The sequence below is a fragment of the Centruroides vittatus genome, unplaced genomic scaffold, assembly GCF_030686945.1.
Source record: "Centruroides vittatus isolate TY-2023 unplaced genomic scaffold, ASM3068694v2 contig_181, whole genome shotgun sequence".
Classification (NCBI taxonomy): Eukaryota; Metazoa; Arthropoda; class Arachnida; order Scorpiones; family Buthidae; genus Centruroides; species Centruroides vittatus.
In genome coordinates, this window is record NW_027121109.1 from 699,743 (window position 1) to 718,703 (window position 18,961).

General features: G+C 32.4%; 1 protein-coding gene across 3 annotated transcripts in view; it reads left to right on the top strand.

The window, feature by feature from the left end:
• Positions 1-10,773, top strand: part of LOC136969807 (endonuclease/exonuclease/phosphatase family domain-containing protein 1-like) — a 53,108-nt gene extending 42,335 nt beyond the window's left edge. For all 3 annotated transcript variants that reach the window (XM_067264078.1, XM_067264079.1, XM_067264076.1), the window contains exons 7-9: positions 2,088-2,141; positions 7,965-8,090; positions 8,161-10,773. In XM_067264078.1, coding sequence (XP_067120179.1) covers positions 2,088-2,141; positions 7,965-8,090; positions 8,161-8,462 — 482 coding nt within the window. In that variant the 3' untranslated portion in view covers positions 8,463-10,773. The remainder of the gene's footprint in view (positions 1-2,087; positions 2,142-7,964; positions 8,091-8,160) is intronic.
• The last annotated feature ends 8,188 nt before the right edge of the window (positions 10,774-18,961 follow it).

The following is an 18,961-nucleotide window of genomic DNA, read 5'->3' on the forward strand; positions in this document are numbered from 1 at the left end:
ATATTATGCAGAAATTACTTCTTTTCATCCAAAAAATTAATATGGATTCTTGTAATAAAATATACCCGCATTTACCAAAAACATTTCACCGTATTGCATGCAGGTCACTAAATGTTATTAAATACATAACATTAATGTAATTAATTTTTTAAAAATATGGTGATCAAATTAGCCCATTTTTTGTAAAGAAAATAACAATCTCACTTTTGGTTATCAGTATCATTGCTTGCATGCATTCATAGTACACATTGCAACTGTTCATTTAATGGCATATACATCATAATTAACAAAGGTACAAGGGTAGAAGTGTCCTCTTGTCAGAGAAGTATAATCACAAAAAAAAAGAGGGCACTCCAATAGAGAATACCAAGAAGAAAGGTAGCAACTACTGGTATGAATTCAGCTTTCCAGTCCTCAAAGTCTTCATCCTCCATGTGTCGCTTCAATCTTAAGACCACGACGCCATGTGCTGTCCTCCGACAACCTCCTTTGCTAGCCCACAGAATTCTTCTCTTACAAAGAGAGGAAACTCTTGTCTGACCTGGTTTGTTTCTCCTCCTACATCAAGAAGTAAAAGTCTCCATGCTTCACTTCCATTTCCTGGGACTGCTTCCAAAACTTGCCCAGCCTGTTCTTCACAAATGGACACAAAAGAGGGGGCAACCCTAGAGTTAAAGTCACACAAAGAAACCAGGTAGAAACAAGCCTTTCCAAGACCAGAAATATAGGGATAGACAAAAGAGTTTACAAAAAAAAAGAACAAAATATAAGGCTTAATGTCACAGTACACTAGAACAACACCCATGGTGAAATTCAGCAGTTATAACTTAATCATGTGAGGATTCTTCAGTTAGTGTGTTGTACTCTTTGTCATTGTAAAAAGCAATGTGCACTAATGCATTACAGAGACATATGGCGTCTGCAACATTTTCAGCAGTAGCCACTACTACTACCAGTTCCTGGTGTGCCTGTTCACACTGTGTGTGCAGCAAATGCTTGGTTTGAGGAGGAAAATATTGGATTGGAGCACAGAATTTAAACCCAAATTGCATAGAGCATCAGTCGGATAAATTGGAGAGAATCAACTCGACCATCTAACCTGGCAATTTTATCAGTGTTTGAAGAAAAAAAAATGGAGGCTCATGCCAGTGAAAGTGTATGAAAAACTAGCAGACAGTGTATCAGATAGACAAGAATAGATTGCACATATACCACTCATCTGGAAAAAAAGTAATGCAACTTGATATGCACTAATGTGTGTATCTGGCAAGGCAGCTACGTCTCCATTCTAGAAGCCTACAAAGGATGGTTGGAGGAGATTTTGTCTTGTTTATTCAAGCAGTCATCTACCATGTAACTCTGTTTCAGTTTGCTACTTTATGCAAAGTTCTAAGCAATGTCTGTGATTACGTTAAGTGGATTCTGTTGAAAAAGTTGCAAGTATTGATATCATAAACAGTAAAAATTACAATGCATCATGATCTTAGTTACATACATTTATCGTTCTTGTAAACTTCAGGGTCTTCAAGAAGAATGCTACCATTTTAAATTATTGTAATTATTTAAGAGCATTGTAATATATGTTAAAACATTGGAAAGCTGTGAGTTTCACATTTGCTCATTATACAATTTCTCAATGCATGCACCTCATGTTGGATGGCACACATCTGAGCAATACTCAAATTCTACCTATGCTTGCTGCAGCAAATCTGTCGTCACTTCTCCCACAGTAGACACAATTCCACAGATCCTGCAGATTACCCACATCGCGATGACAAGCAATTCCGACTTTGCGAACTGCACAACACAAAATTCTTCTCTGTAGCAAGTTGCCGTTTTTGTTACAGCACTTTCTAGAGGTGGTAGATGACGAGATGTTTGCATGTAGAGGGGAGAGAAAACTAGAATGATTAGTCTATTGATTATTATTGAATATTTTGATGAAAATTAGCTTCACTAGACCGAATTTGTTCAAGATTTGATGATACTTTTAGTTTTATGAACAAAAATTTGTCTGTAATTTTAGGATAAAATATAAAATATATTCCTATTTGTTGATTAATAAGATATATTTTGTTTTTTTTTAGAAGAAAAAGATATACTCATCATTGGAAATATTTCCATTCCTGCTGCTAAGAAAGGTAAATACTTTTATACGATGTTTTAATACTTGTATATTTCCCTACAAGGATTTAAATTTGGTTAAATTATTCCAAATAGTACAAATTTACTAGCTTGATTTATTTGCAAGGGTATATCGGGAGTTGTAGAAGCAACTGTTCGTGACAGATTGGCAAAATTCTTGAAGTTTGTGCTCAGACCTAGCATATCGTTGATTCTAATGTCTGCGTAAGTCGGTTAACACAATTGAAGTTGTGTGGGCACATAACAGACTGATCTCAACAAACAAAGACATTCTTTCATCAAATTTGAAGCAGCTTTATCTCTCACCGGGAATTTAATATGTAGGAGCTGGTTTGTCTGGTTTTAAAATAGTGTCAAATTATCTCAACCTTTTTTTGTTTAATTTGTGTTATTCTTGGAATGGCTAAATTGGGATTCTTAGGGGCTCACCTGCTTCGGGGGGTCTTGCCGAGATAAAAGTTTTGCAGAATGAGGAGCCACTTATCAAGAAATACCAGGAGCAAAGGCTATATCCAAGTACATTGATATTGTACTCATCGTTTTCATTTGGGAAAACACCGAGACTTTTCCAACATGACATCAATAATAACAGGGTTGGGATTAAGTTGCAATTAGAACAAATATCTAGAATCTCGGCAAACTATCTTGACGTAAGTTTGACGTTCCAACCGAAGACGGCCTATGGAAGTAGGTCGGAAATGTTTTTGGTTAATTAAATATATTGCCGGAGTTATACAAGATGTACCGCTTCTTTCATTCCGCATTCTTTTCAATAAGTCAAAGACAGTCAAAATAACAACCAAAAACATTTCTTGAAGATTTTTTTTTACCGTTGGTTTCCTTAATTAGCTGCTCTTTTATTTTTTTGTGTTTATATTAATATTAAACATTTAAACTTATTGTCTTCCTACATCAATTAAATGAAAGTGATAATAGATGATGATTAATTATTAAAACTTTGTATCAGATTTATCAGACAAAGAGATAAAAAAATAGATAAAATAGTCCGTTTTATATTTTATATCATATGATTGTAATGAATATCTTTGTTGCAATCACGTTGACAAATTATAAAATTGTTAACTTCACAGTCTAGTAATAATCTTGTAAATGTAAAGAGGATTTTCCTGTTTACTATTTTGTGTTACAAACTCTAAATTTTATATTTTAATTCACTAATTTGTTACATCTTTTTTCACACCTATTGCAATGAAATGTGTAGAACTTGTCGCAAAGGTTTTAACTTTTATGATAAGTTCTATCTACTTCTTTAAGATAGATCGATTTTAAACTTTCTCTTTTTTCATTTAATCATTTGAGGAAGGAATTAAACAAAAGATTTACTCTACTTTAACATATTTACGTCGTCCGAAACTTTAGTAAGTTCCTAGGAGGAATTATTTTAGAAAATCAAACTCAGCTCTGCTGTGTAGGTCTTCCTGTTTTGGCTTTGCATGAAAACACAAATGTAGGACATGCTTCTAACATTCTGTCTAAAGCAATTTAAAACATGGAAGTTCGGGTAGGATGTCGTTTCCAACATTGTAACTTACAGAAACGTTCACAAACACTTAAAATGTCCACATGTTTGGCCGGCAGCTGTCGACTGTGGCAACTGGTTATTTTGCACGTGTACCCCCATGGTGTGTACATGCAAAATAACCAAAAAGTCCCTCCAGCAACCCTTGTCAACCCTTAACTTAATTCAACATAAAAGGTTTTTACATAGATAAAAGGAAAAGAAAGTTTAAAAGAAAATCAAATACAATAAATAACAGAGTATCACATCCATAACAGTGCATCACGCTATTTGTATAAAAGATATATGATAAAATTTTTGTGTAAAAAAGAAAAAAAAAAAATTTATAAAATAACAATACTTAATCAAAGAACAAATCTAAGATAACAAATTAATTACAATCCTGGTGGGACATACAACAAAATAATTCACATATCCACACTACATTGAAGAACAATTCCTGATAATCTGCCTGTTTCAACATTTTAGTCAGAACTTCAACAGCTTTACAATAAAGACTTTTCATGGAGACTATATATTTGAATTTATTGTCATCATCATAATTATTTATCAAATTAATATTCTCTTCTCTATACTTTTCGTAACTGATACATTCAAACAGAAAATGCTACAGTGCATCTATCTCACCACATTTGCATTTAAATAAACGACAACTAATCCGTTATACATAAAGACCCCAACTAATGCTGAGTTATCGGGCTAGAAACGGAAGATGTTGTTCGATACGCATTTTTAATAATTAACAATGCCGACCTTTGGGCACTCTGCAACCTCTTATAAGAATTATTTTTAGTAAAAACCCATAAACATCCAAAGATCAGGTGATAAATGATACAGAATGATTAAAAGTATTATATAAATTATCAAAAAGTGTTAAATTCTGCAAAAATTTATGCTAGCGTAAGCAGAAATGCAAAACAATAGCACACATTAATGATCAAAAGTGATTGATAAGTAAATTTATATCTTAAACATTTGATAAATGGTACAATCTATCAAAGTTAAAACAAAATCTGTAATGTTAATAAACTGATACTTTAATTAAGATAAAATTATCGAAAAGTTTAAATTATTTTTCTTTGTACGAAGATTAAAAGTTATTAAAACTAAAGTGAAACTTACATTTTACACTTCATTATTTTTATATTCTGTAGTTTAACTTTAACGAGAGAGTTCTATGAGAAATGAATTTTCAATTATTGGGATTGAAATCTCCGACGTCACTTTTTACTACTGCAAATGAAGGAAAAAATGTGTTTATTTAGTATTAAAAGAAGTAAAATTTAATCGTATTAAACTTCTCTCTGTATCTTTAAACCATTCTTCTTGAACTTCATGCATCATAACTACATTCTGCATTAGATGCTTGCTTACCTCCAGTTTTTTTCCTAGTTTCTGCACACTTTGACGACAGCTCTTTGATGCAATCACTTTCTCCGATTTAGTATCACTAACGACATATCTTTATATACTTTGTTATTAGTAAAGTTTAATTCTAAAGAAAAAAATTCATTTTTTAATCTTATAGCATTGCACATCATCTATAATATTTTAACTTGTTCCTGCAGTTTTTTAGCTTTACTTTCCATTAATCCGACTACAATCTTTGCTCGTAGTTGGACTCGCTGGATACCTCATTGGAACTCTTCTAGAAGTTAGCTTTAAAGGAATAACGGGTTCCTTTAAAACTAAATTATTATAATTAATTCTGATGAAAGGATATCTTTAACTTTTCATAAGTGCTTCTTATAGATTGGAGTTATGTTTCTAAAAAATATAAACTGCTAATATATTGCCTACCATACACTCATCTAATTGGTCTGCTAATAGTTTTGAAATTTTTATCAGGCTAAAACCACACCGACCAACATATAAGATTGTAATTGCCAGAAAATAGCCCAATTTTGGTTACGAATTAACTTGTCCTAGTGGGGGGCATTAGGTACCATTTTATATTAAATTTGGAAGAATTGAATTGGCCCGGAACAGGACTCGAACCCACAACTCCCGCTTGCCGTGTGGATGCGTTGCCAATTATACTAGCTGGACCTCTGGTCCGATCTTCTCTTCCGGGCATATTTAACTACGATATACCCACTGCTTGTTACTTATGGTTCCAACTGGGAGCGCATCAACTGCTCTCGTCCTGTAAACTCCCATGCAAGGCACTCAGCCAGCTATAGTATACCCTGGTATAATATATACATATATATATAAACATCTAAAATTATTTAATTTAATACAAGATTGTGCCTAATGCCTATCTACCTCTAGGACAAATTAATTAGCAATTAAAGTTATAATTGCCAGAAAACAGCTCAATACTATGTGACTGTGTGGCTTTATACTAATGTGTTGGGTTTTGAGAGATGTTGGATAATAAAATGAGCCAAAATAAAGGTTAAAAAGAAAGTAGTTTTTCTTTAAAGGACCTTTTTAACCATTCAACAACTGTTTTCGTATTATATCAAAGAGATTTCTTATTGAACACAATAATTATTTAATTGTCCAATCATTTAATGTGTTGAATTATAATTTTAATTACTAATTAATTTGTAATACAATCATTAAACAACAATGACAATCATTGGAATTTCACTGTTCCTCAACAACTTTCATTTATTATTATTGGAATATGATCAGGCATTAGTAATTGTTTGAACATGCTGTATATTCCGGTATCGTTGTTTTCAGTAATACATCAATTGAAATAAATTTATACAGCATTAATTGCAAAGTTTCAAAATAGAAAAACTTGACTGTTAATATACCAACTGTTAAAATAAATCAAAGTAAAGGTTAAAAATGAATACTTTCATTGTGTCATATTTTAAGTTTTATAAGTTTGAAAAGGTTTTTTAAAGACAAATTACTTTCTTTTTAACCTTTATTTCGGCTCATTTTATTATTGTGCGCAATAAGAAATCTCTTTGATATACTATGAAAACAGTTGTTGAGTGGTGATCTATTACTTCGCAACCATTGATGTGAGAGAAGACAATGATTGTCAAAGTAAAGGAACAGGTTATGGAGCCGGTCAATTGTTCTAGAGGTAAAAGGAGGATCGAAGAACAACGTAATACTCTACTCGCTGTGTCATACTGTATTTGGATAACCTACTATCTAAGCTATTGAACCTATTTGCTTGAATGTTAGGTTATCAAAACGTAAATAAATAAAAGTTAAATGTAATAACACATACAACATCTAATTCAATTAGTATTGTCAAACAATCCACCATATGATTTATTAATCTATGTTAAGGCTAATTTAATAATTAGAACTAAATTAATTTTTAATTTAGAGTATTCTCGATGAAATGTTCAGCTTGGAGTGGGACTCAAACCTGCAACTCCTACTTACTGTCTAGGTGTATTGCCAGTTATTTTACTTGGACATCCATTCAAGCTTTGCTACTAGAGCTATTATTTTATTTATTTAGATATAACCATTCCGGTCACTCTTGGCACTAATCGGAGACAGCTTTAGTGCCCGTGACCCTCTATGGCCTAATCTAATTATCCTTAATATAGCCTGATAAATAATCTAACACGTCATTTTGCAATAAGGCCAAGGCAGTGCTTCCACCTGATAATTGATGATTGCACGAATAATGAATTTCTTATGTAAAAAGAGTTATGAGTGCATGTGTTGTGGGATAATAGTTTATATTATAGTTATGATTACAATATTATTAAATTTCTTTTGAATAAACATGGTGCTTTTAGTATTTATACATGGTATATTCAAAAAGTGAGACAAAAAGATTTTTGTTGACTCTATATACATCTAGACAACACTACTCTCAAAGTATTTGCCTTCTGCCGCAACACACTTCATCCATCTGTCGTATACTTTTCCAAAAACATCTCGGAACTTCTCATTTGCGACCATCCGAAGTGCACTTTTTGCAGTGGCAGTTACCTTGTCTGTTTGATGAATTTTCGGTATTTCATGCCGTGAAGAGGTGAACCCCTTAAGCTGAAGATAACATTTCCGGACTTTGCTGAAGTGTGTTTTTCAAAAGGACACAAAATTTGATGTTTGTTTTCTTTTCAATATTGAAGATTTTCATATTAAACTGAACTCTGAAATCTTGCTTTCAACATGTCATGAAATGCATGCATAGACACGTTGCTAAGTATTTAAAATAAATCTGAATCATTCTCACTCCACGTATACACATTTTGTGCGAAATTTTTGAATGTACAACATATATCAAACAAGTATCAGAGATTAAATTTAATAATAAGATCTTGATAATCTCTCTTTTCTTCAGAAAATATAACAATCAATCATTCTGAATACTGTCATCTTCTGCCCGAGGGTACATCGACTAACTTAGTAAGTAATCATCAAGAAAGTTTCATCGTATCTAATCAGAACATAAAGAAGATATTTACGGGTAAGAAAAGTAAGAATTATTCTCTTTTAAATATCTTAAATTATAGATGCTAATCAGTATAATTTTATAGGGAACTGGGGTGTTATAAGAGAAGGACTTAGCCATCTTGCTATTCCTAACGGCTGGCTCTGGGGCGGAAGCGTCGGAGACAGCTGTCCGGTGTGGGTAGAGATCTATGCGACGAATTCTGCCGACACTCCTCTAGCCAATGGCGTGTGTCAAGTGTTAGAAGAAAACTGTACAAACTCTGTGAATTCTCAACCTGTTAAAGAAGAAACCTGTAAGAAGAGGAGGTGGCTAGATACTTGGAGTAGGAAAAAGAAGAATCAGACGGAGCTAACGGAAAATGGAAAAACTATATTTTTGAACTAATTACGGTAAATGGCAGTTTCTTTAATGGTGCTGTCTTCCATTCCAGGCTGGCATTGTAGCATGAACAAATGAAAAGTTTTGTAAGGGACATTATTACTATTTAAACATTTTAATTTATACAATATATATATATTTGTTTTTTTTTTCCGTGCAGAATAAACAGCCAAATATCGATAATGACACTTTTTAAGGAAAGAAAAATATACATATATATACATACATACATAACATTTTTATGCAGTTATTTTAAGACAGGTATTTTAAATTGATTGATAGAAAAGCTCATCTTTGGGATGAAAAATGGCATTTTTTTTTAAATGCAGTTCTTTATCGAGCCAAAACAGCAAAAAACAAACTTGATAAATGTTATCGGCACTCCGTCTAGGATTGTTTGATTTATATAGTTTCGATGCCTTCATATTTAATTTGAATATGCTATCCATTGTTCCTAACTGTGAACATTGGTGCTAGCGTATGACATCTCCTGCAAACCATACAACCAGGATAACTTCTTTTCCGTAGCAATTATTTGTTCTGTTTTTCGTGATTAAGATTGTGTACTTTGTTTTCCTAGATTCTTTCTTGCGACTATTGCGGTTTTGAATTAATTTCGACGCACTGATATGCACACGATTCACCTCGTATAAGTGCCTTTTTATCCAAAATTTTAGACAATAAACAGTTAAAAATTTATACACCGTCCTTGGTTACTCGTTCTGTCGGCCCGATCAGCCTACTAAAAATGTCATGCCTAGCACTTATGTAAGCAGAATTAGATTGTTAATCAAGTTATTTATATTTGTACTTCTTTTAAGCATGACACGAAGTACTTGTCCCGTTTATTGTAACTATGTAATTGTTAATTGTTTACTGTTACGCAGTTCGTTTGACTTAATTCTGTTTTGTTCGCAATGCTTTCTTTGAATATTGTTTTACATTTTCTGGACGTAAAATTTAATCGATTTGGTTAACAATTGCTAAAAGTTATTAGCGGAATTAATAATATTTAAAGAAAAAAGAAAAATTTTAAAATTTTAAATCTACTGAACAAAAAAGACTAAAGATAAAAATCAAAATTTCCGTCCAAAATTCAGCATCCGAAAATTTTTCAAAGAGAAGACATACATTGCGCATTTCCAACAAAACCAAGACAAACTCGGAAGAAAGAGTCCGAGCGGGGGGAAAATAAATTTTGATTTCTTCGTAAATTCCGAGTACCGGTGCGAAATTAACAGTACAAATTGTTTGGCGAGATTTCGAGACGAAAGCGATGTGCGAAATTAAACTGTGTATAGACATTGTTAAGTTTTGTTATATTTTTGCTCCATGACACAATGTTAAATTTTCATATCAGACATTGTTAGAGACTGTTTTAATATTATAAGAAATATAAGTTTTTGTTTTTGATTTTTATACTTCTAACTAAGAAAAGAAAGATGTAAATTCTTTGTGATTTGAATATTTATCTATATTAAAAAAAAAAAGTATGTAAATAGCCTATAGTCAAATATTTATTTGATTATTGAAACCCACTAGAGGTGCATGTGATAAATATATTATTAATAAACATAAGGTTTCTGTTCTCAATAGGATTGTTTATCTGTGATAACAATATATATTGTTTTTTATTCTTTATTATGCATCACACAATTTGGCAAGCTTTGAAATTATGAATCATTTCACTATAAGTCGATACAAATATATTTTTTTAGTTCCCGTTCGATAAATATTTATGGCACATATCGATTGTTGCAAAAAAACTGTACAAAGAACGAATTTAATAAATAGTAAAATTGTAAATTTGTAAAAAAAAACATATATATATATATATATATATACATATATATATATATGAATGTATTAGCTGGAATGAAGTTCTCAAAAAATAAATTTAGTTTTTTGAAAATATTCTTTAAATGATAAGTAATTTGATTTATAAAAAAAGATTGTATCAAGAAGTGTGCATAGTCTGTTCAAAAACGGTAAGGACTAGTGCAATTTGCTTTTGAAAACTTTGTTTTCTTTCCGTATCTTGCAAAAATCTTTATTGTCTTGTTTAAAATTTTAAAGTTATTCTCGATATTGTATTTGCGTGGAATATTCGACAATATGAAAGTACTTATGTAAAGATTTCCTGGTTGTATATTAAAACAAAAAGACAAGGGTATATATGTTATTTTTTTTACATCATATTCCTTTTGTCTAGGGAAAAAAACCAATGAATTAGCAAATTTAACTGTAATTACATTTGATTGTATAGTTCTATGCAAAAATAAAGATTGTTATCATCAGTCATGTTTGTAAATCCTAAGATTTTGATGTCTTTTTTTTTTAAAAACATTTCTCATGTAGTGCGTTTAAAATTAAAAATTCTCCTTTACTAAGATGAATTAAATCAGACAGCCATGTCTAAAGATAAATTTTATGAAAAGTAAGTGCAATGCCGCTCATTTTGGTGGTCTTGAATATTCTTTCTCAAACAATAGTCCTACAGAAACTAGTCAATTAAATTAGATTTGAATCAGTAATTCATCAAACAAGATATAGCAGTTCTGTTTTGTGAAAAAGTGTATACTTTGAAATAAATGGCATTGTCTCTGTATATGGATAAAATGAACAACTTTGATGGCATTTTTATTCTAAGTATCCATATGACACAAATGCTACTTAAGTACAGTAAAGTCACAAAGCCTTAACATGTAATTGAGTTCTGTAATCTCACCCATCCACTCAGCACACAATCTAAAAAGTTCTCTGAGGGAAGCAGGTTTTTGTGAACATTGTCCCAATGCAGTATCCAGGTGATACCAGACATGTTTGACAGGACTCATGCTGGGTGACTGAATGGCTACAGTAACCATAGGATCTAGCAGAGTTTAAAATCCTATAAAGGTAATTATAGTAAGAAATTTTTGTTCATAAAAATACTTAACAAAAACTCAATTAAATTTATCAACTACTAAAAGTATGTAGATGAAGTAGAATGGATTATTAGAGGATAAAACTACAAAAAAAATTATTTTTCTCTTAAAATTCATAAACCCAATCCAGAGAAAGATTGCAAACATAAATATGTACAGGGTGTCCGAGAAGTTACTGTGCAGCGGGATTCCACAGGATGATATGCAATCAACAAAGAAGTCTTCTATGAGCAAGTAGTAAAGCCATCTGCAAAATGGAAACATAGGACATACAACCTTTATGTATGGTATTACACATGAGACCATAACTTATTGTGCAGTGATAAATTTGTAACGGCATTATAAGTTTTCGGACATCATGCATGTTTTGCTTGCAAGGCTTGATGGAGTTTGAGTTTGTTCAGAAAGCTGTAATGATCAAAGAAGGCAAATAGAAATAAAACAAATAAAAAGCTCAAATACAAAAATCATGTTTTATTAATTTTAATTCATCATTTTTCTAAAACTTAGATTTGCAATTGCCTTTTGACTAATTTTATTATTGTAATGAATAATGCACAATGACACTTGGATGAATATTTATTTTTGTAGCGTGTAATTTGTGTATTCATTTCACTATAATATATTACAAAAAATACAAATAAATTTTGCAACAAATAATTATTTCATTTCTAAGATTATAGTTCTTTTATTTGTTAAATGTTGATGCCAAGTTTGTTATTTTAATGACAAATAAATATGCAAAACAAGTAAATAACTAATACCGGTAATCAAAGACCTTATTTTAGTTCTAAAGGTGTTGTAATAAGTACTTTCAGCCATTTAAAAATTCCATTATCAAGTTCTTGTTGATCTTGTATTCATTGCTAAACCAGCAAAAAGTTTATTGTGATGGGTAAAGATTTATCCGAAATACTTGTCAGAATACCGAGCAATTAAAAGGCGTGTCTTGATGTCTAGACTTGTTTATTAGGAATATCCCTCAAAAACTACAAAATAAAATACTTATTGTAATAAAATTCTTTGCTGTCTTTACTTAGCAGGCACTGCTTCACTTTTGATACAAGGTGTCTGAAAATTTGTGCACTTGGTATTGCATGCAAAACCTGTAAGTTGTCCATTCAGTACTAGTTGACAAGTTATACTTACAGTATTGCATACATAACTTTAATGCCATTACAAATTTTCTCACTGCGCAGTAACTTTTCAGATACCCTGTATTACTACTACTACTACTAAATGAAATGATATCCATTGTAAATTTACCCTACACATTGATTTTCCCAAATTATAGGTTGGTACATTAATTCCGTGACTCAAAATATTGCAAATTCTGTCACTAGATGGTTTTTATGTCTGGTGAAAACTTGAAATAAATAATTTATAATTTAACATACAAACCCAAATGATAATTATGTATCTGATGGTTTAAAACATGTAATTTTAATTCAGATATCAATGCAAGATATTGTATTTCAGACTTCACTTTTTCAATTTAATGAGATGGGAAGAGTTGCATTGTAGACTTCAATTATTTAAGCAACTAACTTTTTATAACTGACTATAAAATTGTGGACACAAAAACATTTCATAGGTCTAACAAAATTTCATACACCATTTCAAGTATATGAATCTTATTTCTAGAGATTAATATATTTAGAAACAGTCTATACCCAAGAATAGACACAACTAATATTTAGAGCAGTGATTCTCGATCATTTTTCGTCACAATACACTTTTAATAATTCAAAAATTTAACGGCACACACCGTTACTTCGGTAAGTACCGCAGGACAACTGATGATGTCATAACAGTGATTTTTAAACTTGGTTATTTAGATCACATTTTCTAATGTCTTAGTAACTATTGGCAGTTACCGGTAACACCGGTTACAATTTCCAAACATGCCCTAGGAAGGTAGAACCGATTAAACTACTTGTCTGACGTCGCTGTATGGATATTCGCAGTGGTGGCACAGTGGTTGAGAATCACTGATTTAGAGAGATAAACAGATGGCTAAATTGGCCAATTTTCAACTTTGACGCTTGAAACTTCAATTTGGTCTTCCATTTCAAATGTTTTACTTGACAATGACTTTAAATAGGTTGTAAACATTTCTAATTTAATGGTTCTGCTGGAGTTTAAAAGGTCATTTTCATGTTATAATTAAAATGCGACCTAAAATGTTGCAAGATCCTGGTTTGAGTACAAGTTAGATCATTAGAAAATTTCATGGATGATCTGTATTGTTTACATAGATGTTGTCTTTCACATCCATGTGATTGTTTCATTATGGGCCTGGCTAAACTTGTAGTGGACTTATTTTAAAAAACCCTCTTATGTCTATTCACAACCAAGGATTGAGAATTAGTAGTTAGTTAATAAGCATTCACATAATAAAAGTAAAGTGAAAGAGTAAGAGATTAACTAATTTTCAAACTCTTGATCCTTGGCTGTGAATATGACAGAATGAATGTAAACTTCTTAAAAGATTATTTTGTGTTGTGAAGATAAAAATTGATAAGAACAGTGCCTCAACTGAAAACACAATAGAAAATACAAACTTCATTTCCTGTTCTGTATTTTCAGTTTTATTGTGAAAATTTGAAATGTTTTGATGTATAAAGATCATTCAAGATCTTCTAAACTGCAATACCTACTAAATATTAAAGAAAACATAGGAAGATAAATCAGAGACCTAAAGAATACATTTCTCTCAATACACTTCTAATTCTGAAGATATGATGTGATGATAAAAAATTAGTTTGCTTTGCTCATCTGACACTTTCAGAACAATAATGATTAAAAAAAATTACAACCTATGATAAATAAAGCAATTTATAGCATTTCAATTAATAGAATAGAATATAAAACATGAATTTACAGATTCAATATTAACCATAAGATCAAACTTTCAACTACACATATTAGGTAGCATGGAAACAAAACTGTGCAAGAGTTTCTAAATATAGTTAACACATAATATTATAATAATATAATATAGCACACGAAGAATCACGAGAAGAAACAGGGATAAAAAAGTTAACCTGCTGCATTAGAGAACCCCAGATTCGAGTCTAGATTGAAGCTCAAAACTTCTCTTGAATGATTTGATCCAGGTAGGTTAGTTTGATGGGATGCTGAGATGCAGCACATGGGCAATTTGCCAAGAAGGAGAGAAATATACCACCACAGTACCTTAATATAGTCCAGCAACTGGTTATTTCTCTGTAAAGCTCTTCTTCAGATATTATTCAAAAATGAAAAATACATGTGGAGGCTGCGTTAATTGTAAAGAAGAGAAATGCATTTCTCATGCTTGGCAAGTGCATTTTGATAAATATTTTTGATTTAAGTCTGTACACTCTGACTGAAGGTTTTGAATTTTGAAATACAAGAGGGGAGAATTTTCAATGTGAAACTGGCCCAATTAAGGCTTTAAATACTTGAAGAAAACTATACACAGCCAGCCTATTGGCGAGGCATAAACCTGCCACCAGTTACACCGTTTAATGGTTTTATCCACTTAGCCACCAGTGGACTGATATGTTAGGACCCCAGTCATCAAGTCGCCCTCATTGTGGCTTAGCCATGTTGATCGAGAAACACAAAAGGGCCCTCATTACTTGCAGGAACGAGAATTTTCATATATATATAAATAGCAAATATTTTGGGGTTGGACTGGTTCAGTGGATCCCCTATTGACTTTGCATTGAAATGCATAGCACTGCACATCATAGTATAGAGTAGAGGTCTCCAAATGGGGTACGTGTACCCGAGGGGGTATGCAAACTGATACTTGGGGATACACCAAGTTTCCCTTCAAAATACTGTATGTGTGTCCTGACTGCAGTCTGTCTAATCTTACAGTCATCCCCCCAAAGAAGTAGGCTTGTGATCATACATGAAAAAAATTCAAATTGCAGTTAGCAGGAATTATGTATTTATAGTGGAAATTTAACAAATTTTATTACATTATAGGGGGTACAACTTATAATTATTTTAATCTTAGGGGTATGTGATCAAAATAGTTTGGAGATCGCTGGTATAAAGAGAGAGAGAGAGAGAGAGGGGGGGGGCATAGAGGGAGCAGCAAGTATCCCTCTACCAGAAGGGTTGTCCACTGTGAAAAGTCACATAAGCAATCCCAGGTAGCATTCCCACTAATTGGGGCATCCGGTATATTGGCGGGCAGCTTGGAGTCGATACCACTTTTGCAGCTCCAACATCGGTCAGGTCCTCGCTCCAGAGCCTAGGTAATGCAGAAAAGTGACAGAGTGCAGACACAATGGAAAGTCAATGTAGGATCCAGCCAACCAGACCAGTCCCTTTTTTTGTTTGATGAGTCTGTCAACTTGTAATGGCAATCAACTGGTGCAACACTAACTTTGCGAACAAACTGATAAACATCTTCACAGACAGTGCTGCGACTGTTGCTGTTTTGGGGAATAAAGATAACACTCACCCTGTTGCGAACGACATCTTCGCTGCAGCTTCTACGTCTTTTAACAAGTATGCCATCAATTGGATCAAAGGACACAGCGGCATTCCGGGTAATGAACGGGCTGACTTTCTGGCACGAAACGTAACGCCTAATCCTGATACCCCTCCTGCCTACAATCTCATTCCTAAGTCAAGACTTAAATACCTTATCTGGGACAATGCCTTGGAGACCTGGCAACTGGATTGGGACAAGATCCCAGAACAACACATAACAAGACGTTTTATCCCAAAGGTCAAGGAACGTATTCAAAGCAAATGGATTCAACCCACACATGATTTAGTCCAATTTTTGACTGAACACGGGCGCTTTCGTGCTTACCTGAAAAGGTTTCACCATTCTAATTCTGACTGCTGTCAGCTCTGTGGGGTGCGGGACAGTGTCATGTACTATTTATACAACTGTCCTATGCTGGATGACATTAGGCATCAGTGCATGCAGCATGCCAATATAAGCAATCTAGACTGGCCAGTAAAGCCTGATTTTTTTCTACAAAACAACAGCAACTTTAACTTGTTAAAGAAATTTGTTGCACTCTACTCCATTAGATGTGGGATCCGTTGACCTGCTCTCTTGTGATCTGATTCACTCTAGCCTTGATGCCAATGTTTTTACATGCCTTGCTCTGCTATTACAGCATTTAGACTTTGATGTACAGTAATTTTATTTTAGTTATAGTGCACTTTTATTTTTTTAATCATTTATTTAATTTTTATTCTTTTTTATTTTAATTCATTTATGTTATTTATTTTATTTTATTTTATTTCCCTTTTCTCTGCCATTTTATTGTATCCCTTGTATGACTAACGGCATGTATCCACTATGTACTTTTTGTATTTCTGCCTGGCTGTGCTCAGCGGTGCCAGAGAATAAAGATTATTTGACTGACTGTCAACTTGTAATTTGGCATTTAACTTTGACCCTTGTCCTTTAGAACCCTGCAAAAGCTTAATTTGAGTGATTTTTTTTTATTAATTTAGTCACTTCATATTCATTTTCAATGCAAAATGTTTAAAATTCAAAATAAAAAGTGAAAATATAAATTTTCTTTTGAATGACTCAAATATATTTTAAAAATAAACACACCTTAAGCTTTATAAATGGATAAATGGTAAAAGATCTTACCGAAAAATCCAATTTATTCATTCTTTAGGCCATTATAAAGTATGATTGATGAGTTTGTGGCCTGGAATTTAAAAGCAGACGACAAAACTCGCTCAAGATTATTGACAGCAGATGGCGCTACGAATGAAAAATGACTGCCAGCCGAACTTATTATCGACGATGTGGTCGGACTTTTTTTTTCTTTTTTTTTTAAACAAACTCCGAAAAAAATGAGGTCAGTTATATAATTAAAACGAGAAATGGGATATTAATAATATCTAATCAAAATTTTCCGTGCGAAATTCACTTTGGAGATTTACACGAAAATTGATCCCTAATTCGCGAAGGCCGGTCACGCGATCTTCGGGGAGAAAGTTTTAAAATGACATAGGTAAAGTTGGTCAATGGGTTAAGTGTCTGGTGGCGTGATGGACTCATTCTGCAGGAGTCGAGCGGCTACGAGAACAAGGTCGCGTGATTTTAACCTGGATAAGGATTGCGCTACGATTTCTACACGAATTTGGTCGCGTGATCGCCTTTCGGCTGTTAGCGGCTAACGCCGGGACCCCGTGATTAATAGAGAAAGGATCGGCTTCCGGTGATCGCGTGATCAACAGGTGTAGTTTATGTGATCGTTACGTAATCACGCCAACCATTTTTGGGTTCTAGAACGCGGTGGCACCGATGTAAGCGCTAATATCGGAGGAAGGGCAAAGAGATTTTTCGTGCAGTTTAGGAAAATATATATATTTCCGAGCCATTAAAAAAAATATATATATATAGACTTGCCCGTTTTTAAGATCGATTGCGATCGATTCTATTGCTAAATTAAGCATCGAAAGTTAAAAAAATAAAAAAAAGCAGGCACGGGATTGATATTCTGGCTTTACATAATTAAAATCGCATCTTTTCCTTCCAGCTGAAGCAAAATATAATAAAACTTTCAGAAATATAGTAAAAAATTAACTGAAAAATGAATTAAGAATTGAAATTCGGTTTAATAGATATTTTATAATTTAAAATTTAAAAAAAACTGAAAAATAGTAAAATTTGGGGGTTTTAGACGCAAAATTGGGGCTAAAAATATCTTTAAAATGAATGAAAAATATATTAATAAAATTTGAAATTTGAAATTTTGGGACAATTTTATGCATAAAATTGGCCCAAATTAAATAAATAAACAAAAATTGAACCGGAATTAATTAAAGAAAAAATAATATTAAAAATAAATCAGAAGTTTTTATAAGCAAAATTAATTAAAAATTTACGAATAAATGAAAAATTTTCAGCATAAAATAGGGCTTAAAATTTCCTCATAATTAAAAAAAATTAAAATTCTATGCGCAAAAAGATGTAAATGATTAAGAAGGAAAGGAGCAAAATTATCAATGGAAAAAGACGAGAAGATCCGAGTCAACAACATAATGAACGATATAAAAAAAAAAAAAAAAAAAAGAGAGAGAGAGAGAGACCATCTAATACACAAAAGAAAATGCCAATTAAACGAGAACAAACTGCACTCCAGCCGATGTTAATTCTAGAAAGAAAAATTAAACGTTGAGGTAAAGAGAGAGAGAGAAGAAAGAAAAAAATAATAATAATAGATAAAAGAGTGCACAATCCAGGTATAAAACAAGTAAAAATAAAAAGGACAAAAGCCAAAAAAGAAAAATCTAAATCTGATTCAGACGTCGATATATTGATTATCCTTCCGATAGAACGGCACAAGCGCTCATTAACGTCAAAGATAAGCCACACGGTAAATTATCCTTTAATCCCTAAAAAAATCCCTAAGAGAAAGGCGAAACCCAAGAAACTAATAACTACAAAAACCGCTCGGAGAATAATAAATTATAATTATTAATTAATTCGGACGGAGGTGGACGACATTTAGAGGGCGCGCCTGTAGTAGTAATATATATATATATATTTTTTATACTGCACACATATATATACATACATATATATATCTA